At 28.1% G+C, this 24,691-nt stretch overlaps 10 protein-coding genes across 13 annotated transcripts; 4 read left to right on the top strand and 6 right to left on the bottom strand.

The window, feature by feature from the left end:
• Positions 1-32: 32 nt before the first annotated feature.
• LOC118071688 (nuclear pore complex protein Nup93-like) lies at positions 33-2,949 on the top strand. Its single transcript, XM_035090997.1, has 3 exons — positions 33-336; positions 409-589; positions 697-2,949. The coding sequence occupies exons 1-3, from the start codon at positions 164-166 to the stop codon at positions 2,845-2,847; spliced, it is 2,505 nt and encodes an 834-aa protein (XP_034946888.1). The 5' UTR covers positions 33-163; the 3' UTR covers positions 2,848-2,949.
• On the bottom strand, positions 2,945-4,087 carry LOC118071691 (ADP-ribosylation factor-like protein 2-binding protein). Its single transcript, XM_035091002.1, has 5 exons — positions 3,839-4,087; positions 3,616-3,722; positions 3,376-3,461; positions 3,202-3,295; positions 2,945-3,145 (listed from the first exon to the last, which is right to left on the bottom strand). Exons 1-5 carry the CDS (start codon positions 3,915-3,917, stop codon positions 3,062-3,064), a joined length of 450 nt encoding a protein of 149 aa, XP_034946893.1. The 5' UTR covers positions 3,918-4,087; the 3' UTR covers positions 2,945-3,061.
• On the top strand, positions 4,057-6,400 carry Asciz (ASCIZ zinc finger protein). Of its 2 annotated transcripts, XM_035091000.1 has the most exons (4): positions 4,057-4,364; positions 4,527-4,819; positions 4,900-5,111; positions 5,183-6,400. In XM_035091000.1, the coding sequence occupies exons 2-4, from the start codon at positions 4,544-4,546 to the stop codon at positions 6,201-6,203; spliced, it is 1,509 nt and encodes a 502-aa protein (XP_034946891.1). In that variant the 5' UTR covers positions 4,057-4,364; positions 4,527-4,543; the 3' UTR covers positions 6,204-6,400. The 2 variants fall into 2 exon arrangements, with proteins under 2 accessions (XP_034946891.1, XP_034946890.1); XM_035090999.1 differs by having other exon boundaries at positions 4,057-4,819.
• Positions 6,401-6,467: 67 nt separating this feature from the next.
• l(3)04053 (lethal (3) 04053) lies at positions 6,468-8,618 on the bottom strand. Its single transcript, XM_035091565.1, has 4 exons — positions 7,394-8,618; positions 7,240-7,302; positions 7,004-7,158; positions 6,468-6,929 (listed from the first exon to the last, which is right to left on the bottom strand). Exons 1-4 carry the CDS (start codon positions 8,321-8,323, stop codon positions 6,797-6,799), a joined length of 1,281 nt encoding a protein of 426 aa, XP_034947456.1. The 5' UTR covers positions 8,324-8,618; the 3' UTR covers positions 6,468-6,796.
• Positions 8,619-9,320: 702 nt separating this feature from the next.
• LOC118071858 (uncharacterized protein CG1161) lies at positions 9,321-10,446 on the top strand. Its single transcript, XM_035091312.1, has 5 exons — positions 9,321-9,534; positions 9,612-9,742; positions 9,819-9,933; positions 10,007-10,147; positions 10,216-10,446. Exons 1-5 carry the CDS (start codon positions 9,475-9,477, stop codon positions 10,372-10,374), a joined length of 606 nt encoding a protein of 201 aa, XP_034947203.1. The 5' UTR covers positions 9,321-9,474; the 3' UTR covers positions 10,375-10,446.
• Positions 10,447-10,820: 374 nt separating this feature from the next.
• Flo1 (flotillin-1) lies at positions 10,821-13,359 on the bottom strand. 2 transcript variants are annotated; one of them, XM_035091310.1, is made up of 9 exons: positions 13,223-13,359; positions 13,032-13,151; positions 12,888-12,963; positions 12,724-12,814; positions 12,375-12,638; positions 11,663-11,878; positions 11,199-11,597; positions 10,974-11,138; positions 10,821-10,890 (listed from the first exon to the last, which is right to left on the bottom strand). In XM_035091310.1, the coding sequence occupies exons 2-9, from the start codon at positions 13,081-13,083 to the stop codon at positions 10,873-10,875; spliced, it is 1,281 nt and encodes a 426-aa protein (XP_034947201.1). In that variant the 5' UTR covers positions 13,084-13,151; positions 13,223-13,359; the 3' UTR covers positions 10,821-10,872. The 2 variants fall into 2 exon arrangements, with proteins under 2 accessions (XP_034947201.1, XP_034947202.1); XM_035091311.1 differs by having other exon boundaries at positions 13,209-13,332.
• A 1,091-nt stretch (positions 13,360-14,450) lies between these two features.
• LOC118071884 (40S ribosomal protein S3a) lies at positions 14,451-16,338 on the bottom strand. The gene is made up of 4 exons (XM_035091349.1): positions 16,224-16,338; positions 15,716-15,819; positions 15,142-15,464; positions 14,451-14,823 (listed from the first exon to the last, which is right to left on the bottom strand). Exons 1-4 carry the CDS (start codon positions 16,283-16,285, stop codon positions 14,509-14,511), a joined length of 804 nt encoding a protein of 267 aa, XP_034947240.1. The 5' UTR covers positions 16,286-16,338; the 3' UTR covers positions 14,451-14,508.
• A 310-nt stretch (positions 16,339-16,648) lies between these two features.
• LOC118072138 (endoribonuclease Dicer-like) lies at positions 16,649-19,629 on the top strand. Its single transcript, XM_035091776.1, has 2 exons — positions 16,649-16,655; positions 16,722-19,629. The coding sequence occupies exons 1-2, from the start codon at positions 16,649-16,651 to the stop codon at positions 19,610-19,612; spliced, it is 2,898 nt and encodes a 965-aa protein (XP_034947667.1). The 3' UTR covers positions 19,613-19,629.
• Positions 18,414-22,586, bottom strand: LOC118071903 (microfibrillar-associated protein 1-like). Of its 2 annotated transcripts, none has more exons than XM_035091384.1 (5): positions 22,412-22,586; positions 20,756-21,272; positions 20,484-20,659; positions 20,238-20,407; positions 18,414-20,159 (listed from the first exon to the last, which is right to left on the bottom strand). In XM_035091384.1, the coding sequence occupies exons 2-5, from the start codon at positions 20,850-20,852 to the stop codon at positions 19,724-19,726; spliced, it is 879 nt and encodes a 292-aa protein (XP_034947275.1). In that variant the 5' UTR covers positions 20,853-21,272; positions 22,412-22,586; the 3' UTR covers positions 18,414-19,723. The 2 variants fall into 2 exon arrangements, with proteins under 2 accessions (XP_034947275.1, XP_034947276.1); XM_035091385.1 differs by lacking the exon at positions 22,412-22,586 and adding an exon at positions 21,713-21,892.
• A 302-nt stretch (positions 22,587-22,888) lies between these two features.
• On the bottom strand, positions 22,889-24,690 carry LOC118071933 (telomere length and silencing protein 1 homolog). The gene is made up of 7 exons (XM_035091430.1): positions 24,466-24,690; positions 24,223-24,391; positions 24,000-24,111; positions 23,775-23,923; positions 23,476-23,697; positions 23,264-23,397; positions 22,889-23,124 (listed from the first exon to the last, which is right to left on the bottom strand). The coding sequence occupies exons 1-7, from the start codon at positions 24,476-24,478 to the stop codon at positions 22,961-22,963; spliced, it is 963 nt and encodes a 320-aa protein (XP_034947321.1). The 5' UTR covers positions 24,479-24,690; the 3' UTR covers positions 22,889-22,960.
• Between the last annotated feature and the right edge of the window lies 1 nt (position 24,691).

The raw sequence follows: 24,691 nt of genomic DNA on the forward strand, positions 1-24,691 counted from the left end.
TGACATCAATAACAGCTCTATCAAGATTTAATCTTTTCAATGGTGATTGACTTTATAAAAACATATTCTATTTTGGCGGTTTATTAAAGAGGTTATCGAAAAAGAAGTATTTGCCGGTTAATGTTGATTCATTACATGTTTTTATAATAACAAAAAATTAATAATGGGTGATTCTGACTTTAATGAGTTGCTAAGATCTGCAGAACAGCTTTCTGCTGCTGTTGAAGCAACTGGTGAACCACAAGTTGAAAGAAATTTAAGACAAATTTTGGAAGCTTCTAATGAGCTTTGGTCTCGTGTTACTCAAACTAGTAATCAAGATACACAAGTTCATGCGTAAGTATTAATTTAGTATTAAATTAATTTTTTTTCTTTAATATTAAAAAAAAAAATTTATTCTTATGACAGGCATCTTTTATTGGGTTCTCGAGGAGTAGATTTACCTCAAATTTCCCAAAAACTCAATTCCCTCAGTGCACGACGAACATTTGAACCATTGGATCCTATTGCAGACACAGATATTGTTGGTTATTTAAGAAATGAAAAGGAAAATGCAATTTTATCTATTATTGAACAAGTTCATAAAGATGTAAGTAAATGATAATACAAATGCTATGTTGCTTGATGAAATGTAAACATTACTGACTTAATTTTCTAATTATTTTGAATTTGGTAACAATTGAAATCAATTTTTAGACTTTTGAGCTGAATCGAATTCAACAAATGGAACATATGCTTGGAGAATGGAAACAAATGCGTTTTGAAATAATTAACGCTATGACTGCTCCTTCTGGAGAACTAGTAGATCTGAGAGGTACTCCTCAAAGAACAAAACTAGCTGGTTCTATGGTTAGCTCATTATCGAATGTGGAAATGGCTTATGCTAAAGAATTACAAATTTATAATGATCATATTTCAAGAGGAATATCAAAACCGAATCTTTTTAATGCATTTTCAAAGGCTGCCGAGTCTTTCAATGATAAAAAAGTTGTAGATATGTGGAATATGGTTAAAGTTATGGTTAACCTTCCACCAACAACTAAAGGAGATCAAATAAAATCAAGAACTAGTCCAGAAATTGAACAAAAAATTGTAGAGCAAGCAAAAAAATATTTAGAAAATCGTTACAAAGAATTTATGAATTCTTTAGTCAGTGAAAATTTAGCTCAAGCTAAACGAGGAGGAATTCCTGGGACTTTGCCATTAGTTAAAAGTTTTGTTGGTATAAAGGTTCAAAATGTACGTGATTTAGAGGATGCAGTAGTTGACGACAAACCTCTTTGGCCTTTAGTTTATTATTGCATGAGAGCCGGAGATTTTAAAGCTGCATTGGAATGTCTAAATCAGTGTGGATCTGGGCAGCAAGAATTTAATAGACAAAGTCTTGATGAAAGTTTAGAAAATTCTCGACGTCCTAATAGTCGTGGATGGTCTTTTCAAGAATTTAAACAAGCTCTTGAAGAAGCCATTGAAAATCCTCAACGCCGGCCTACAAATCGCGGAGAATCAACCGTTAAATTACATTATCGAAAACATGTACGATCTTCAACAGATCCTTACAAAAGAGCAGCTTATTGTGCACTTGTTCCTTGTGATCCAGAAGATTTACACGCAGAAGTTATGTCTACTGCAGATGATTATTTGTGGCTTAAACTTTGTCAAGTTAGAGATTATATTGATACTGAAAACAAATTGACATTAGATAGTCTACAAACAACAATATTAGAAGTTTATGGAGAATCATATTATCATGCTCACGAACAGCCATTTTTGTACTTTTCAATGTTATTCTTAACTGGTCAATTTGAAGCAGCTATTGAATTTCTCGCCAGAGGTGCTGATGCAAAATATTTACCTCATGCTGTTCATTTAGCAGCAACTATGAATGAACATAATCTTTTAGCAGTTAGCCAGAGTATTTTAGCACCTTTAATTACAGTAGATCCTGCAGATAAACCTCCTTCGAAAAGATTGAACTTTGCACGGCTCATACTTCTTTACGTAAAACGTTTTGAATCTTCAGATCCTAAAGAGAGTCTTCATTATTTATTTTTATTAAGAAATATGAAAGATCCTTATGGTAGAAATATGTTTGCTGTTGCTGCTGCTGATATGGTTGTAGATTCTACACCAGAAAATCGAACATTATTAGTTGGAAAAATTGAAAAAGATTGGAGACTTCCTGGTATATTAGATCGATTTCAAATTAATGTTGAAGATGTTATTAATATTTGTGCGGAAACTTTATATAAAAAGGGACTTTTGGAAGATGCTGTAACAATGTATGATTTAGCTGGTAATTATCAAAAGGTTTTGAGCTTATTGTGTATACTACTAGCACAAATTGTGAGTCACAAAAATACTCCTGGTTCATTGAGATCACGATTACAAGTCGTTACTACTGATATTAGTTTAAGATATCAAGGAATTGCTGCTCAAGTACCCGCTGAATTAGTTGCAGCTTTTTATACTCTTCGAGATTTGATGATATTTTTTGATCAATTCCATAATGAACAATATCAAACAGCATTGAGAACAATTGCAGATTCAAAATTACTTCCTCTTCATGTAAAAGAAGTTGATGAACGAGTGACTGCTTTAAGAAGAGTATCTCCAGAAGTTGCTGGAACATTATCAGATGTACTTCTGGCTACAATGACAATTCTTTATAGACAGTATCAAAAATTACGATCTGCTGAACCTGGTGATGAAAATGCTCGAGAACAACAACTAAAAGATTTAAGAGAACAAGCACGAGCGTTGACGAGTTTTGCAGGTACTATACCCTACAGGATGCCAAACGAAACAAATAGTAAACTCGTACAAATGGAAATATTGATGCATTAATAAAATGTAATTATTAATTTACATCTAAACACCTCATTTATATTATTATTTTTTTAATAATTACTTGATGTAATAAATATTTTCAAATATAAATAAATAAAATGTAATAAATTGAATGTTTTATTGTAGTAGAAATACCTTATAAATTAATATCTTCGTGTGTGTCTTAATGAATATGTGCAAATGAAATGAATAAGCTACAATTTTGCAACATTTACCCTGTGATATTTTTGTCCATAATATTGACAGATGTAATTAATATCCCTGTACTCAAATCTTCAATTTTTCCTTCTTTCATCTAAACAAAAATATATCTATAAGATAGATTCATTTGTTATAATATTTATTACTTACAGCTCTATAATCTAAAATCATTTCTTTGAATGCTAAAAAGTCATTGAACGTCGACAATATCTCGAATACTTCACCATCCAAATCCTTGAATTCACTGTAAAAATTATTCAATAAATTTATTGATATGACTTCATTTTTAAGCATTTCAATATGAAATATCTTATTTTGTTATACCTTAAGTGTGTTATAAAAGATTTCATTGAAAATTCAGGTAACAGTTTCTTTAGACTATCTTCTAAGTAGTTTTCAATTGTTTGTTGCTATATTATCAGTTATAAATAATTAATTTAATAAAAATATTCCAATGTAAAAATAAAGCGAATGTACAAAGTAAAGTATTAAAAATTATAATCCAATATGATTCTATAAAGTAGTTAACTTTTAAAAATGATTATTTAATAAATAAATTCTTACATATTCTAAGAATATATCCATATAAATTAATTTATTTTCGTCTATTATGTCGAATTCTTTCCAGTATTTCTCCAGGAAATTTTTTTGAATTTCCTGAAATGCTGGCTCTAAAATAAACATTTAAATCGTGTATTAATAGCTTGTGTAATAATTATGTAATAATAATGAATTATAAAACGAAATAATTACAAGAACTACTCATAAGTATTGTATTTAATAATACCTATCAAAATATCTTCTATATAACCTATAATTTTATCAAATGAAGAATTCATATCATCATAGTTATCATTTTGTGCCATTTTTTTTTTCTTAAATAAAACTTTGTAAAGTGAAATTTGATCATATATTAATATATAAATAATTATTTTTCCAAATCGAGTTATTTAACTATTTGTACGTGAATTCAAATAAATATGTACAATACATGTGTAGCTGCACATTCAGTTATACTTATACACAGGGACTCATACCACACATACATATACAAAGAAAGTGCATCCACTCACACAAAAAAACACTGACCTAAAAGAAACCAACTGTCCGGGGGTTGTAGGGTCGAAATGGGTGTACTTTTGGAGTTACATTTAGTGTTGATATAGTTTTTAAGTGATCTCAAAAAAGACAGATAAATTTACCTTAGCATTTACTTGTAATATTAAATATTTATAACAATTGTAAATATTACAGTTAATGTACATATAACTAATTATTTACAAAATGCTACATGTAGTTTATTCCACATCCACGTAATATCAACAATCTAACGTCACCTATTTACTAAAAATATAAATGATAGCATTTTATCTGAATTTTTACTATGTGGAATAATATTTTTAAAAGCTTATCGTCCATATACATGAATTGACATTAAATGAAATCGTTTAAATAATTTTTTTTCCAAAATTTAGCATCATATTAAATAAAAATGGAAATAATAGAGGGTAATTTATCCAAACTAGTAAAAATAGTTTGTCCATCCAGTGATGAACTAAGTGTCATTGTAAATAATGTCAAATGTACACAATGTGATTCAATTTTTAATAATGAACCTCGTCGTCGTTTACATGAATTGAAAGTTCATCAACGTAAAAACCTTGATAGAACAGTTAAAGAAAGTATACGTTATCATTGTCCAGAGAAAACTTGTATATATTCCCCTGATTCTACTAGGTATTTTAAAACAATGAAATATCTTAAACAAGTGAGTCTATTATCATTTTTATCAATACACTAAATAAATTGATCAATTAATATAATAATTAAACAATAATTTATTTTTAGCATTATCTCAAAGTACATGCAGCAAAAACATACTCCTGTACAAAATGTGACAAAAGTTTTTCTACAGAGTCTGCTCAAATTGCTCATATCAGAGTTTGTGGATTAGAATTTACTTGTAGTTGTTTAAAGAATTTTAATACATATGAGGCTCTCTTAACACATGCTAAACGTCACTTACATACTGTAAATAATAAATATAAAAATTTATTAAGGTCAGTAATATTTAATTTTATTGATAATTTTCGATTGATCTCTAAATAATTTATTATCATTTGAATTATAGACGAAATACCCGAAAATCTCAACAGTCAACTCAAATCTTGAAAGGAACTCCAGAAAAAAAATTACCAATTTCAATTCTACCATTTGAACAGAACGTAAATATTTTAGGTAACGAAGTAGAAGACAGAAAAAGTACTCGAGATATAGCAATTCAAACTGACGATTTGAAGAAATTTAAAAAAATAGTTAATCTTTCTAAAAATAATCGTCGTCGAGAATCTCGACAAACTCAAACACATAGTTTATCGAAGGGAAAAATTTCACGCAATACTACAGCTACCCAAACTCATTTTCTTCATAAAGGAATAAATAAAAAAAATACAGACATAAAAGAAGAAAAATATGAAGTAGCCAAAAAAGACTTTGAAATCAATTATGAGTATTCTAATGATAACATGTTTTCTAATAGTCCGTTGCAATTAAATTCTGATGTTTTGTCAAATGTAAATGACATTTGGGAAGAAAGAAATTCTTCAGGAACACAAACTGTTTCTGAAAAAAACTTTTTGGATGTATTTAATGATAGTGTAACTCAAACAGAATTTATATCATTTTTATATCCTAATTCAGGTATCTCACGATCAGATCCAATGTTAACAGAGAAAACTTTTAATGATAGATATAGTAGTATCGAAACTCAAACAGAAAAAGAATATTTAGAATCAATTTTTGATTTAGATTATACATGTTCTAATCAATCGAGAACATTTGCTTTGAGCTCTAATATTCATACTCAAACTACTCAACATTTTAATAATATTGAACACTTATTATACAGTAATATGTGTACTCAAACATGTAATGATATTTTAAATTCTGACTTGGTATTGTCTGATACTCAGACACAAACAGCTTGGTCAGAATTAACTGAAGAAAATTTAAACTCTGAAAAATCTCAGCATCAAAATAGTGATGAAAAGACTGATATGTCAATGATAGGTTGTAAATCTTGGTTAAATATTCAAACTAATCATATGGAAACTCAAACTGATCTTCTAAATATTTTTGATGAATTACAATAGCAAGAAATTAAATTATATTAAACAATTATTTGTTAAAATTTTAAGTAAAATCATAAAATCTATAAATTTATTTTAGAATGTGTACATATATAAAGGTGAATCATGATTAATTATTTATGTTAAATAACCAAATATGTTTATTTTATTCATAATTATTTTTCATACCATTCTATGATTTATAATATTATTGTACAGTAAGCACCACAAAATATGTTGTAAAATACTTATTTATGAATTAAAACTGTAACTAATAGTACGCTTATCAACTTAAAGAATTGTTAACTTAATATTAAGCTTCTAATGTTTAATTTTTATAAACCTATGAAAGTAATTTCTATATGATTTTTTTTATATTTATGTGTACGTTATTATATAAATAACAGTTTATATTTCAGTTAATGAAATTTCACCGTATTATTCTTTATTTACAAAAATATTGTAACGGCTCGTAACAGATTATTTGTTTTATCAAATTCATTAAAAAATCAAAAATAATTTTATGTACGAAACGTAAAAACTTCTAACTTATCAACATTCGAAAATTAATCATTGTTTCTTTTACTTTTTGAAATGAGGTGATTTCAAAATTAAAATTATAAAGCTGGTCCAGTGGCATTATCTTGATCTGAATCTATTAAGAAATCTTTGGTTCTGTCTTCTATCCTATCGATATTATCCAACGTTGATGCAAGAAGTTTTAAATTATCAACCCCTAAAATTAGTTGCCTGTAAAAGATGTTTATATATTAATTAGTACATCAATAAATCGAAACATAATTCATTGAAAACAATTATAATACCTGAGAAGAGAATTAGCTGATGAAGCAGCATCTCTTATATCATTTGCAATTTTATGAATTTTCGTATCATCTTCCTTAGATCTCGAACTGCTAAAGTTTATGCCTACGGCGTTTCTTAAATCTCTATTTTCCACACGAAGTGCTGAAATCTCTGCCTACATAAAAATAATTAATATTAATATACAATAATTATTTTATTCGCATTGATTGTTGAAATTTATTTATTTACTACTTACATTTAACATTTTAATTTCTTGTTTCAAACTCGTAACGGCACTCTCTGCATTGACTGCTCTTCTCTAAAAATATTAAAAATTAATATTTATTTTTGAAAAGAAATTCCAAAATTGTTATTATAATTTAATAAAAAATAAAGAATAGAATATTTACCGTACTACGTTTTAAATTATCTTCAACTTGCTCCATAGCTTTCTCCAAATTAATAGTTTCTTCATAATCTGTAGCTCTTCTAGATGCTAATTCTGCCTCTAATATTTGTATTTGTCTGTTTTTCTCATTTATTTGTCTTCGTGCAATTTCAAGATCACGCTTCAATATCTCATTTACATAATTTAGCTCAATATCTGATGATTCCGCTGCAACTGGTGCATTAGATTCTACTTGAGATACCACTCTATTCCTAATAGGCCCATCACTTAAAAAATCAGGTAAAGATTTAGGTATTCCATTGTCATTAATACTTCCGTCTGGTGAATTAGTTGTATCATTCCATGTATTTTTTCCTACATTATTCGTTTCTGTAGATCCTCTTCCATATGGTAAATCTAATGGAAAATTAACAGGTTCTATAAATTCTCGAGAATTTTGATGGTTTCTATTTAATCGTCGAAAATTTCCTGAAGACCCGCTTTCAAAAGAACCATTATTAATTGATAATCCATCGCGACTTCTTTTATCAAGATTTCTCGGTAATTCAGAAGGTAAATCTTCAATATTGGATTGTTTCTTTTCAATACGATGCTTTAATGGTCGTGATTCCACACTATTCAATGCAAAGTCAGGAAGATTGTCGATGTCAGCAATCATTTGGGTGGAAGAAGCAACATCTTGATTATTTGAATAACATTGTTCAATCACCAAGTGATCTTGCACAAAATCTGGAAGTTCTGTTGGATTTCTGGAATACACTCCATCAGTTTCAACTCCAATCGATTCTTCAAGTGATGTTGGGTTAGAATGGTTATTATGCGTTCGATCAAAATATACTTTAGGTCGTGCCCCAGCATTCTGATAGTTTGGTAATGAATCTTTCTTCAAAAAATGTTTAAAACTGAAAGGATTATCTTCTTTTTTAGACATCTCCAAATATCTTTACGAGATTTTGAACATTTAAATAAACTATATGTATAATTAATAAATTAATTATAGATAATTGAAGTTGACTAATTCTTCACTAATCTGAAGAACTTCTCAAATGATTAATATTATATTTGTTGTTCAATTTATCAGTAGTACAAAAGTTAAATGATTCGTTTGAATTTTTTAACAATAAAAATAACGAAGAAGATTGAAAATTGACTATTTGATTGTTACTAGATTGCATTTTATGCTACATCAAAATGTAATTGAATCATAAAAAGTCACTTAAACAAATTTGGCACACCTTCAATTATTTCACCATGTATATTAATGTACATTTATTTTAATCACTATGTAATTCACAATTTAACTATTATTATGTCATTTTTTAAAATTATTATATGATGTACCTAGTTTGGAAAGATAATTGCAGTAATCATTAAAATTACTTGAAAATAATCCAATATCATTTGGAAATTATTTATTATATTAACGACTTATTTACAATAAAAATTAAATTATATATATTCAAATAGTCTTTAAATAATATTAGTAAATTAAAGAGCAAAAATGTATACGCCAATGCTTCTCGAAGTAAAAGACGGTTCGTGCATAAGAATGATAAATATAGGTTAACTTTGGAACAGTTTATAGAGTAGTATACAACATATGTTTGTATAAATATATATATATATTTAGTAAAATTTTTGGAGTTGTGTATCTTATTCACAAGTTGGCGCAGTAAGGAAAAATTCAAAATTTGCAAAATCGATGAATCCATGTGCAACAAAGAATAATAATATTTATGAATTATCCTCTATATTACGTATAGACTTTACAATTAATTTCCTTATATTTTATCATAATTTAGATTTATAACTTATTTTTTATAAAATATCTCTCGATTCATTTGACGATAAATGAAATGATTAATTTCAAATTTTCAACCATAGTGACATCTTCAATGTGTCTTTACTACGTTTCATCTGGTCATAAACTGTATAAAAGTGATGGAAGAGATTGCTCAGTGAAATCTTGTCTAATTATTTATTTTAAATGATACTAGAAATTTATATTTGTATTATTAATTTATAAAATTGATGTTTATTATTAAAATTTGTGAATCTCATAAATAATTATTTTTCATCAAGATGTTGAAGTATGGAGTAATAACAATAATCATTTGTTTATCCTATCTTGGAGAATGTCAGGTTAGTGTTTGTAATATCATACTTTAATCAAATTAAAACAATCTGTCAATGATGTTTGATAATCACAATTATTTTAGGCCCAATCATATGATGATAAACGTTGTAAATGTATTTGTCCAAGTATTGCTTCAGTGTTAAATACAACTAATTCCACAAATTCATCAAATAAACGCCTGAATTTTATTTCAAATGTACAACCATCACTTTGGTAAAGTAATTTTTTTTATACATTTAAACAAATAAATTATCATCCTTATTTTTATTTCTTAAATTATTCTTCCCAGTAATTGCGATGGAGTGATTTTACCAAAAATAAAAAATGAACTTAATGGGCAGGAATTAATTTTTTGTCCACGATGTGAGTGTAAATATGAAAATCGTAACACAACAATTATCAAGGTAAAATAATTTATATAATTCGATTTCATTAATAATACTTGAAAATTTATTAATCTTCATTTTTTCATTTCAGATAGTTGTTATTATAGTAATTTGGGTCATTTCGTTGTTAGTAATCTACATGTTATTCTTAATCTGTCTTGAACCATTATTAAATAAACGCATTCGTAAGAGCACTAGTAGTGGTGGTTATCAAGAGCATACAAATGAAGATGTAATTAGAATTTTACATAATTGTTATCTTTTAATGTTATTGTTTAATTCAAAAAATTATTTTTACAGGATGATACAATTGGATCTACCACAATAGGATCTTTTTCACATCCAATGGGTGTTAGATCAAATGTGTTAAATCGTGTAGGTCATCAACAGGACAAATGGAAACGTCAAGTTCGTGAACAACGGCGTAATATTTATGACAGACATACAATGCTCAATTAATATCAGGCTTATGTTAATTTTAAAAAATAAGCGAAGAGAATAAATTAAGATTATATAGGTTTTAAATATTAATAATGTCTGATATCATGCAAATCCTCATTTGTATTAACATTTACATTTAAAATAAGAGGGGGTAATTAATGCAATTGATTGAATATAACTATTTATAAAATGTTATTCACTATAATTAAGTTAATTATATTATATTTATTTTCACTTTTATTTTTAATTTAATATATATATTTATATATTATATTGTAGAGATTTATTTTGAGATTTACACAAACGATCAACATAAAATAATATAACTTATGAAAATCTATTAGTTGCGACAAATACTTGGTGCATGACCTACCAATGAATAACCACACAGATTAGTGCTTTAAAAAAATTTGATGACATTTATATCCTATGTCTCATGATTTAAAAAATTAATTTCAAAAAGATAAAAAAATAAAAAGGAAGAGAGATTTCATATGGCATCTTCAATTATTAAGCTTATGCAGCATGGACCGACTGAAAAAAATATAAATAGTATTTAAAAATTTTTATGATTGATTTTTATTTATTGAAATGATTTATTTATTTTTCATAGATACCTTCACTATATCCACGCCTGCTAATGTTTTTACTAGTTCAGGAACGCGAGTTACAATATTGAGAACTTCTTCTGTGAGTTTTTCAGCGCCTACAACTCCATTTCCACTAGATACCATCGTTATCTTTTTTGCTTGTGACAAAGGTGCTGCAATTTCAGCTGCAACCTAAATAGAAAAAAATGTTAACAATTGAAGAAATTTTATATCAAACTATGTAAGTCTTACTTTTGGAAGTGTTTCAAGCATCATGTCAACCATCGCAGCATTTCCATACTCATTCCACGCAGCTGCTTTCTTTGCCATTTGGTTAGCTTCTGCTTTAGCTTTAGCTTCAATGGCAAATGCTTCAGCTTCTCCACGAATCCTAATAGCTTCAGCTTCAGCTTCTGCTTCCAATACAAGTCGTAATTTATTAGCTTCAGCAATTTTCTCTAAACGATATTTTTCCGCATCTGCTGGACGTCTAACAGTAGCATCAAGTTCTTTTTCTCGACGAACCATTTCTTGTGCTTGAACAGCAATCTCTTGTCCTCGTTCAATAACTTTAACTTGCATTTGTTCTTCCATGATTCTTTGTTTTGTTTTAGCCGCTTGTAGTTCAAAAGCCATTTCTGCTTCTGCTTTCTATAAAATAAATGAAATTATTTTTTATTTTATTGATTATTTAAATTAAATATAATTGTACTAACTTTAGTTTGAACTTCAACATCATAAGCAGCTTTTTTCAATTCAAAATCTCTCTGTGATTTAGCAATATCAGCATCATTAAGAAATCGAGAAGCCATCCGTTGTTCTTCAGCAATTGCTTCACGAATTTGAGCATCTCTTCTTGCTTCAGCTTCACCAATCCTTGCATCTCGTTTAACTTCTGCAGTTCGAGCCATTCCTAAAGCTTTTAGGTATCCCTGAAATCATTAGATAAAATAAATAATCAACCAACGCTATTAAGCTATTAAAAATATTCACATGAGCTTGTAAACTATCATAAATAAATACAACTATATGCAATCTATTGGTTACAGCTTAATAGAGAAAATAAAGTGCTACTAAAAACAAAATTAATTGGTCAATGAATCATGCGATAACATACCTTAGCCCACTGTACGTAAAAAAAATAAAACGATATCAATACTGAGGAAAACACATACTCATTACCTATTTCGTTATTATCATAAAAAATATCAAATCAATCATTACTACAAACTAAATGAAGAAAAAATTCATGCTATTATTTCAATAGTAATTAATGAACTATTCAAGAACTTTGACTAACATAAATATTTTAATAGAAAGTTTCAATATTTTGAATATGGAGTACGAAAATATGAGTAATTTTGGAGTAATAAAGTAATAATAAATTGATTATTGTCTAAGTAGTAAAAGATCAGTTGCGTTAATTACCTCATCATCTCGAATGTCTTTTAAAGTATAAGACACAACAGTGATACCCATATTGACTAGATCACTGCTTGCGACTTCAAATACTTCTTTGCTAAATTTTTTTCTGTCTTTATAAATTTCTTCTACCGTCATGCTGCCCATTATTGCACGTTGATGCCCTTCTAAAGTTACTAATGCAATATTATGAATTTCATCTTCGTCTTTGCCTAAAAATTGTTCACAGGCGGTCGACAACATTTCTTCATTCTGGCCCTGAATTTTTACCTGATCGATAAAAAAATATTTTATAGTATGAATAATACAGATTATTTATGTATTTATAAATTAGAATTATATTATTTAAATATACCTGTGCTATTCCAGTCACAGAAATTGGAACTCCTTGACTAGTATATACCGTAGGACTCTCTACCTGAAGAGTCATTGTATTTAACGAAATCCTGTAAAAAAATATAATGATTATCATCAAATCAATATTTAAATAACTATTTATAATATTTAAAAGAAACCTACTTTTGTACTTGTTGTACGATTGGCCATACAAATACTCGTCCTCCAGGGACTAGTAAAGGCTTTCCGTAACAACATCCTGAAAAATATACAGTGTAAATATTGGAAATTGAATCATTTATTATATCTCAATATTTAAAAATTTACCTGATACAACCAGAGCCTCGTTAGGACCACAAGTAACAAATCCACAACCCATGTTTATTTTGGTCGGCTTACCACGCCCAAATTTGCGTTCGCGAATTGTAAATGAATTTTTACTCCTACCTGGAAAATTAATATTTTATTATTGATTCTATATTCGTAAGATATTTATTACATAACTATAATGAGATTACAGTATAATAAACAACTGATATTGCAGATGTATGATTAAAATCCTCGTGTTATTCGGTCGAGTGTATACGTATGTATTTAAGTAATTATTTAATACACTAGTATAAACGGCATAAACTAATGTACATATATATATACAATATATATACTCCTATTTGCTATATAGTCGGTATAGAGAGGGAGACTTGAGCATTACGGTGCAGACATATATGCGTTTGTCTCACTTATTATACGCTGCGACTTGTGCGCATGATCGTAAATGGAGCGCGCGCATTTCAATTTGTACAAGGAATGAGATAGCGTCCTTTTCAAATAGAAAATAGAATAGCATCATTTTGCATATAAAATAGCGTCTGTTTAACATGCTACATCCAATTTTGTGGATATTTTAATCGACTTCATTAATAATTATAGTATTTAAATATTGAAATTTTTTATTTATATTCAATTTCAAAGCCATTTCAGAATCAATTCAATGTTAATAATTATTATTATATTTATAAATATTTACGTGCACAAATAAACTCACGTATAGCCCACGTGTTCGTGAAGTATGTTCACATTTCTATTTGTTAATTGTTTAAAATTAATTTCAGATTTTATGAATGCTACATTTTTTATAAAGTATACTTTTAAATTATTAAATAAAGATATTTAAAATCCAATAGCTTGTATACTGTATACATATACTTGTATATTGTCTATCATGCAGATAATCATTTTAAATTAACATAAGAGTTTATTTAAAATATCAATCTTTCAGAGAGAATATACATTTATATCATATACTTGATAATATTTTAAAAAATGATTACTTTTTATGTAGATTTGATGAGCCATTGAAGAGAGCTGTACTACTTAATACTCGAGGTACAAAGAATATGCTAGACTTGGCTAAACAAATGAAGCATTTAGTACTATTTGCTCACATCAGTACAGCATATTGTCACCTGGAAGAGAAAGTAAAAATATTTATTTTTATTTATACCTTATTCAGCTGGACTGAAGGTTTTAAAGCCATACTTAAAAATTAATTATCCGCTCATTAATGATATTTTGTATTCTTGATCATAACAATTTAGACTTTTTTAAAATTCTTATTCCATTAACACCTTTGTATAGTACGTACTAGAGTCAAAGCAATCTATTCATCAAATATAAAAATCTTTATTTTCATACATTGTAAAATAAACAACGACAGGATATGTATTGTAAAAAAAAAGAAATAAATAATATTTTGTTTGTTTAATCTTTTTTTTATTACAATTATAATTATTATAAATAATTTTTAAACAGACTCTTGCACTGGTGGTTCGTAACCTTCTGGTCTGTCTACTTTAGAGCCGGTTTCACCAGGCTCACTGCTTTTACCGCCACCACCATCGCCATGCAGCTCAAGCAATTTACTTAATTCGAATCGTGGTTTCTTTAAAACCTTCACTTTACGAATATAGACATCGTGAAGTGGATAAATGCCTTGACAGGCTTTCTCGATATCTTTAGCAATTGCATCAGGAAGCAATTTGCTGACAACCCCTTTGAGATCGCTTTTAGAAATATCATCTGTGATGGTTGATACCATCTTTCTTCTAATATTACGGACCTAGGAAAACAAGAAACCAAAGTACATTAGAATGTTTTTTTCTTTAATGAAAAACAAATAAATAATTTTTTAAAATGATAATAAATAAAATAACTACATAGAAAAAATGTTGCTTCACAATTTATCATTTCTCTTATTGAGAAAGAAAAATGTGGTAAGAGTAAGCATACAATTTTATCTTCGCAATATATAACACATCATTAAAATTATATAGATCATTTTAATGGATTAGATTATTGCAAGTTGTATTGATTGATAATTATGATAGTTTTTAATTTTATTAAAGTTAGATTGGAATGAAAAAAATAATTTATTTACCTGTGCATGTTGAGCATAGCATGTCTTCCTTTGACTCATTTGGTCTTTGTTAGTAAAACCAATACAAAATACTCTAAGTAAATATCCATCAGTAGTTTTGACATCAACATTGGCTTCTATTAATGTTTGCCATTTCTTCACCATAGACCGAAGCTTGTCTGTAGTCAAGTCCATACCGTGAAAATTGGTAAGAACTGAACGTCCTTGTACATCTTCAGCAATAAGTCTGAATTTTCGGAAGGATCTTTCTGCATCTTGATCATTTTGAAGATCAGCAAGAGAAACTTCGAAGACACGGTATTTTAAACCTTCGGAGGCGATTTCTGTAAAATAAATTAATTGCATGATTGTCATTGGTTACTATTAACAATCAATCTTATTAAATATCATTAATTTGAGATGAAATTTGTATCGATAAGACAACAGCTTTATTTAAGTAAATAAAGCTGTGGTACCTTTCGCTCTTTACTCTTGCAACACTAAACGTCAGCGAAATTATTTAAAAAATTTCGTGAAGCTGGGGTTGCTTGAATGATAAAATATTAAATTTTATAAAACATTGTTTTAAACTTACTCGTTCCTTGAGTTCTATTCACAAGAGTTTTGCCAATTTGGCGAGTAGTAAACATAGACGGTGCCTTGACATCATACCAATCTTTGCGAGTGAAAGGATCTACACTAAAATTAAAAGAAAATTTATTAATTATAATTTTAATTAAATAAACAAAATATTACATGAACAAATTTAAGTTAGATTATTTTATTCGTCTCAATTAAACGTAAAATTTGAAAAACCGAAATAGGTTATAATTCATAACGAATGTAGATTTTACATAAAAAACAATAAAAATTCATTCATGGTATAAATAAATATATAATAACACTAAAATAATGCGTTAAAAGTAGTTTCCGAAACATATTATTGTGACAATGGAGTAACAGCATGTCATATATCCAGATGATGATTTGGGCAACATAATCAACAATAATCACAAACATCACTCATTCATGTAACTTAAAAAAATATATTTTCAGAACTAGACATATTACAAAATTACACAATTATAATATTTATCACTTACATCTTCTTTTTAACTCCTTTTTTGCCTCCTTTGGAAAGCCCTTTATTTTTTCCCACCGCCATTATTAAGTTTACAAACGGAAAGAGAGCTTGATTTGTATTTTTAGTATAATATAATGCATCCATATATATATATATATATATATATGTATTAGATATATGATGTATACATACCCGTGTATTTTTACTGGATGTATGTAGTGTTACATAGAAGCACAAATCTTACGATATTATACATTCATGCACTGGTTAGTACGTAAGCTGACCATATATAGCACTACAGTCGGCTTCTCATTAGAGTCCCTTTAAATTTGAAAGGACGCTATATAAAATTAGTCCAGTCAATATAGAAGGCTTGGCTCCATTTGTATTGGAAATTTTTGTACAAAGAGCAATTTTGAATTTTCTAATGTCAAAATACCCGTAATGACCTGTAGAAAAAATGTGCCCAAAAACGAAAGTGCGCTGATTTTTTTTATATGATTTTTTTGCATTTCAGTGCTAAAATATTGGCAGGAAGAATCACCTGAAAATAAAAAAAAAGTAGGAGAACCGGGCAATAAACGTTCTTATGATATAATTTATCCAAAAGCGTTTCAAAATGCCTTTCCATCATCTGATGAAGATATTTATCTTCATATCATTGAAGCAAAACCTATGTATCCAGTTCCTACTGAAAACAGAGATCGCGTGTTATATAATCTCTTTAAAAGCTCTTCTAGTTTTGCCATACTCTCAAGTAAAAAAATTCCAAAACTACCAGAATTTTCAATTTATATGAAAATGGGTCGAGTGAATGTAAAGCTTCAAACTAACTTTAAATGTTTAAAATTGTCTTCCGAGGAAATCCAAGAACTTCGTCATTTTCATTGGTTAATTTTCAAAGACATCCTATCACTTCTTAAAGAATTTATGATTTTTGATTCTCAAAGTAAAGAAAACAATTTTTTAATTGTTCCAACTGATAAAGATGGAGAACTTAATTGGTCAGTTATACGGAATTATAAATCATTAGAAAAAGTATATCCAAGAAATATTCCACAAAATGCAATAACAAATGGAATCGATGACGTAATTCTAGAAAATTATTCTGATTGGGAATTAGTGTCTCCTAACTATCGATCAGCAACGAATATTTATGTTGTAACACGAGTTTGTCATGATCTAAATCCTCAATCAACTTTTCCCACTGATGATTACATATGTTATTCCCATTATTTTCATGAAAAACATAAAATTGAAATTTCTAATATGACACAACCACTTCTCGAAGTAAAGCCAATCTCTGATAAAATAAATTTCATAAAAAAAAGGGCACCTATATCCCCCAACAAACGAAAACGTGATAACCTTGAAGAACATTTAATTCCAGAATTATGTTGTAAAATCAATTTTCCTGCAATCTATTATCTTAAAGCACAAACTTTACCTTCAATTCTTCATAGAATTAATCAACTACTAATTGCTGAGGAATTACGACAGCAAATTGCTACTGAAGCTCAACTTGGATCTATATCAGCATCAGAAGATCAAGATTCGTGGGAAACTCTGCATTTCTCTGATGATGAGATACCTAGTGACGAAGAAGCTACAAATGAAAATATTGATGATACTGATGAATACGGTACACACATTGAGGATATCTTAGATGAAACTGATGATCATGATACTGTAAAGGAAGATACCAAAATTGAAGCAGATATAAATATCTTAAGCTTAAATAAAAACGTTTATCGATGGACGAGTATGAAAGAACCGCGCGATTTAGAACGAAATATTTCAGCAATAAAGTTAATAGATATTGAATATTATAATTGTTTTCAACATTCATTATATTCTCTTACTGAATCAGCTAATAATCGTAAGGAATTTTGTACACGTCAACCAGTGGTTAAAATACCAAGTCTTACCATTATAAATAAAACTACAGGAAAACAGCCAAGTGCAGCGAATTTACTCCCAGCATTGATAGTTAAACGAGCTAATGACTCAATTAATCTAGAAAGATTGGAAACATTAGGAGACTCATTTTTAAAATTTATCATTTCTTTGTATTTATTCGAACAATACGCTTATCAACCTGAAGGTCGATTGACAGGATATAAAGGAAAAATCATAGGCAATAGATATTTATATTATTGTGGAGTGAATAAAGGAATTCCTGGGAGATTAAAAGTAGAAGACTTTGTATCAAAAAGTAATTTTATTTCACCATCTTTTTGTACACCTCAAGAAATTCAACAAATGATACGTTCACAAAATAAATCGCCAAGTGTTTTATATGAAGTTAATATACCTCAATCCGAACAATTTCAAGGTATAATATCTGATGAAACTCGCAATGAATTTTTAAATAAAATTTCTTCATGGATAAATCCCACAGGTTCTACAGGAGTTGAGCATTTTATAAACATTCAAAATATTCCAGATAAAACGATAGCTGATTCCGTTGAAGCTATTATTGGTGTTTATCTTAAAAACATGAATTTGTTAGGAGCTAGCAAACTCCTACAATGGTTTGGAATCATTCCGAATCAAGTAAACGTTGAACAAATATTGTTTGGCACTCCAAAAAGTGCAGCATTAAACGTTGGTGATATAAATATTTACATGAATTGGGTAGATCATATAGAAGAGGTTCTAGGCTATAAATTTAGAGATCGTACATTTTTACTTCAAGCATTCACTCATGCTTCATACTCTCCGAATAAAATAACATTAAGTTATGACAGACTTGAATTTCTTGGTGATGCAGTAATCGATTTTCTGATTACGGTTTATATTTACGAGAATTGTAATAATTTAAATCCTGGAGAATTAACTGATTTAAGGTCAGCCCTCGTAAATAATATCACATTTGGATGTTTAACTGTAAAATATAAATTAAATACTGCCTTACTTTCTTATACTCCTACTTTATTCGAAAGTATTGATAATTTTGTGAAATTTCAAGAACATAGAAATTATGTGGTTGATGACGAGTTACTTCGGATTCTCTTAGAAGAAGATGATTGTGATGTAGCAGAATATGTTGACGTGCCTAAAGTTTTAGGTGATATTTTTGAATCCGTAATAGGAGCTGTTTATTTAGATAGTGGTAAAGATCTCACAAGGACTTGGAGCGTTCTTTATTCATTAATGCATGACGAAATTAATAAATTTAGTAAAAAAGTGCCCAAGCAGGCTATTCGTGTCCTTTATGAAACTCCAGGTATTAAACCACGATTTTCGAAAATTAAAATTGATGAAAATACTAAAAAAATATTGGTAACTTTAGAAATTAAAACTCTCGGTAAATATCGCTATTTTCATGGATTTGGCAAGACTATAAAATTAGCAAAAGTAGGCGCAGCAAAACGAGCTCTAAAATTTCTTCAAAAATGTAATTAACAAATTTATTCAAATGGTGTGAGGAAAAAAGATTGTAAATTAATTGTATCTTACAATAATTATGTACTTTATTTAAAAGATAAATAATAAAAATGTTTTGACTATTATTTCTTAAATTATGTTTTTCCTTTTCTTGAGCGATGGTTTTTCAAAAACTTGTTTCATTCCAGTTGCTTGATTATTATGAAATTTAAGATTTTGAGCAGTCTCTGATATCCAAGAAGAATCAAATTGCGTTGTATCTTGATCAACCAAATGAGTATATTTGGTTCTTCCACTACGGCCAAAGTTTTTAACTTGCATGACTTTAGGTAAAATTGTTTTATCAAAATGATCTTCCAATGTTGCACCAGAAAAATCTCGTTTGAATATATTCTCCTCTTTATCCAAGTAAAACGCACCACGATGATAATATTTCTGTAGAAATTTATATTTTCCTTTGGCTGCTTTGTTTGTGACTACTTTCGGATTTAATCTAGCTTCTTGACGGCGTTCTTCTTCAGTTAGATTTCGAATTCTTTCAATTTCCAGAGGTTCTTTTTCAACTCTGTAAAGAGAATTTAATGTATTAAAGAAATAATTGTTTAAGTTGATTTGTTTTAGTAATTATTGAAATTTTACGTACACTTCACGTTCTTCACGATCATGCTTTATTCTTTTCAGTTCACGCAGTTTCCAAGCTTCATATTCGAGTTCATCATTTTCATCATCTGTACAAACGTCTTCTATTTTACCTTCATTAGAATCAACCATTTTTTCACCTTGAGTTTCTTTACGAATTGCTTCCTCAACCATCTGCAAAAAGTGAAAAGAATAGTTATTTTGTCATATTATTTTTAATAAAAATTAACATCATAAATATTATAATTACCCTTAATGTTTGTCTTTTTCGTTCTTCTGCCATTTTTCTACTTTCAATTTCAGCTTGTTTTTGTTTCATAGCTTCTTTTTCTCGTTCCATTACTGTAATTCTATCTTTGTTTCTTACAAATACTGGTTTTCCTGATATATACCGATGCACTTTTACTTTCTTCATGGACAATTCTCCTGTAATAATTAAAAAAAAAGAGAGGTTTTGAATTAGCAACATGATCATCTATAATTTATAATATTCTAAATAGGCTAAATGCATAGAAATATTACCTTTATCATTTTTAACAGGGATAGCACCTGCAGTACTTCGAATACCCATAGGTGCAGGTGCCAATGAACTATTCGTGACAAAATAATCCATCATCATTTTTAAATTTTAATGTTTTTAATTCTTTATAAATAAATAATATAAAATATCAATATCGTGGTCAAGTCACAACATTCGTTTCACTGTTTTCAGACACACACAAAAACTGCAAAAATCAATTTATAAATCTTCTAGCAATCTTATTCTGATAACGTCGAAAATTACGTTAATAATGTTACTGAGACTCATTAAAATAAATTTTACTGAATAAATAATCTTAAAACGTAGATAAATTGATTGAAATACGTTAGACCAGCTTAACTTCTATCCGACTCCTTATTTTACTGTCGTCGAACTGAGAAGAGTTCCTCAATTGCTCCAATACTTTCGGGCTCCCCACCACTAATTCTCTACCCCTTCTACCATGTTTTGTACTACTGCGCAAGCGTACAAGAATACATGAAGAGCATCTGAGAGCATCTAAAAACAGATATAAAAGTTTTATAAATTCGAAGTAGTAATTTTGAAAAATGAAAAAACAACTATATTATAGTAAAATTAAAATTAATAATCTTGATGGATACATTATTTATATATTTACAGATTGACACAAAAATATTTCATTTTTTAATATATTTACGCATTGAGATAAATCTTAACAAAAGTAAGAAAAATGAATAAAAGTAAATTTTATGTTAAAAAATATTCACTGAAAATATATTCAAAAATTACATGTATAAATATTATGTACTCTATTGAGTATTACGTATTCATGATAATTAAAAAATTTATAGAAAATAATCTTAAAGGTTACTGTAACTTCATTCTTCATAATCCCATTTGTAAAATACATTCATTTGATATTAGACTTTTCTTTATACAGAAAGAATTATTTTTCACTTAATAAAAATTTAACTTACAGATCAGTTATATTTCATTAAAGTCGTCATGGAACGTTATTGATCTCTAATTTTAAAATTCTTGATTAAATTTTATTTAACAAAGTTAAAATATAACAACAATGATTGCCTAACCGGTTCATCTCGAGTAAACATTCTACCTGATAAAAATCACAATGTCAGGACTTTTGATTGAGAATAATTTTTAAATTGTCTGGCGGTGTTTGTGTAATATCTTTTAATAAAAAAACAAATTTTCATGAATAAATAAAAAAATTACCAATTACTATTACCATTTATTATTTATTTGCCTGAATTAAGTAAATGAATAATTACCAACTTTAAGAAATTGATGATTTTGTAGGTATTTTGTTCATCAAATAATTAATAAAATAATATTGAACAAGAAAACTACATTTTTTTTATCGAAAATACGATTTTTACATTCCGATAGTTGTGTCCTTTTCTAGCGCGTGGTGCCGCTTATAGTGTCGTCTCGCTTAGATACACAGGACCACTGAAATGCAAAAAAATCAACGCACTTTCGTTTTAGGGCACATTTTTTCTACAGGTCATTACGGGTATTTTGACATTAGAAAATTCAACATTGCTCTTTGTACAAAAATTTCCAATACAAATGGAGCCAAGCCTTCTATATTGACTGGACTATAACTAGACTCAAACATAATGAGTTAGCAGATTTACGAGCTGCTGTCTTACCCAGAAAGGTTGATCTTTGTGAGTGTCCTTCGTCAGAGCGACTTTTCATAATGAGGATATTCCAGTTTTGACCATCGGGTTTAACAATGAATTTTATAATGCTATTTTACTATTGTACAGATAAGCACGGACAAATTTACCTCGAACGTGAAAATATACAATAAAATAACGGAGGAATTTCCCAATTTACAACTGCTTGAATGCAGTGCACACTAAAAGTAAATACCTTAAAACCCCTGTAAATAATATTTACATTTCTATTCTTCAAATTGTTGAAGTGGATTAATTTTATATTTGTATGTTTTGCAAAATGTTCCAGTTTATTATATAAATGTATATATTTGAAAAAAAGAGAAAGTTGAATTCTACTTTAATTTAAAATTATACTAATAATGAATAAAACATCATGACGATTTTTTGTGTTTAAAAACTTACTATTTATAAATAATTCTTGATTTTTCTTATTAACAAAAACAATTTGGTTGTTATAATACCATAAATATATATTTAATTTATTACAATTGACAGTTTATATTACAATTTGATTAATTAAAATCTCCTGAATTGTTTTTTAAACCTCTCATAATGATAATCATCAGTAGCTTTTTCTGCAGCATCTTTATTACGTTTCCCTTTGTAATCTTCTTTAAAATTATCTAATTTTTTTGTGTTACTTGATTCTTGTTTTTTCTGCATATCTTCGTCAATATTAACTGTAAAAATATTTTCAATAAATAGCTTAATGTATTAATTTATGTATAATGAATGATATTAATTCTGTTTGTCAGAATGTAGATTTTATAATAAAAACATAATTAATATTAAAAAAGATTAATAACATTTTATACTTACATCGATTATGTTGTACAAAATTTACTGCCATGTTTGTAGGAACAAATGGTGAAGGTCCATCTTTCTTTCGATGCTTTTCCCAAAGTAATTTTAATTTAGCTTCCTCTGTTGCTTCGATATTTTTTATTTTAGCTCTGTAAAATGTATTAGTTTAATATCTTATATATTTAAATGATTAAAATGTTTTGTTATAGCATGAATATTTAACTCACTCTATTCCTAAATCAACTTCTGGAATGCCAGAAAGCATTTGATTAGAAAGCATCTCTTCACTTTTATGAGTTGAGCTTTGTCTTAAGTGTTCAGGAACAGCTTGTAGAGCTGCTTCTTCCGGTGAATAGTAAACTTTTTTATCATTATCAGATTGATTATTCGCATGTTCATTGTTTTTATTTTTTTTTCTCTTCAACAATTCTTCTTCTATGTATTTCACCCTAGAAAGAATTTCAACATTAAATGATTAATTTTACGATTGTGATTAGTATAAATATTTCATTATGGTGTTACTAACATTTCTTCATCTTCGTCACGTTTATTGGTTTCTGCGTTAAATTGAGTTCCAATTCCAGTATCATAAGCATCATCTTGTTTTACTTTAGCATTTTTCAATGCTGTCATATTAACCATTCCTCCGGTTTTAATATTAAATGGATCAGTAGTCTATGATAATGGAAGCAAAATTACTTGTAAACTTTATAATTACTAAATACATTTTAAAAGTTTATTTTTCACCTACAGTTGCTATTATTTCTGGTGCAATTTTTTCACCAAGAGCAAGGCCAATGACATGGACTCCGTTTGGTCGTTCTCGAAGTTTCTGTATTTCTTTGGCTTCTTCCACTTTACTCCTAAAAAATATTCGTTACAGTAATATGTCATAATATACATATATAATGGATGAGTAAATAATTAGTTTAGAAAACAAAACACTGTTACAAATTTTAAAATTATTTATTTACCATACTGATGAGTCTTTTTCTTCATCGTCACTTTCATCAGAGTTCGTAATACGATTTCTTAGCGGAATGTTTCTTTTTTTCTTTTTAAATTGAATTTTAGTTGGCAAACTTTCTGAAGACGTTTCATTTTCATTTGTTTTTGCATTATTCGTATCCATTTGTTTATATTCTTAATAATGATTAAAAACCGAATTACAGATTGTTTGTAAATTTACTTTGATTGTACTGAACTAGAAAACTAACCTAAAACTGTCATTGAAAGTTGATAAAGTAAATACTGTCGTTGACTTTGTTTTTCACTTGAATTGCATAAATAAAATATGATTGATACAAAAATTCAGAACTAAAAAAGAAGATAATAAGAATGAATTAAAAAAGTTATTTTTTAAGTTGTAAATATTGTATCGATAAAAGAGGGCGATCTAATCGTTGAAAACATGTATAGTCTATTCGTTGAAAACTATGGAAC

The sequence above is a fragment of the Chelonus insularis genome, unplaced genomic scaffold, assembly GCF_013357705.1.
Source record: "Chelonus insularis isolate UGA/USDA-ARS -01 unplaced genomic scaffold, ASM1335770v1 contig_88_pilon, whole genome shotgun sequence".
In the NCBI taxonomy this organism is placed as follows: Eukaryota; Metazoa; Arthropoda; class Insecta; order Hymenoptera; family Braconidae; genus Chelonus; species Chelonus insularis.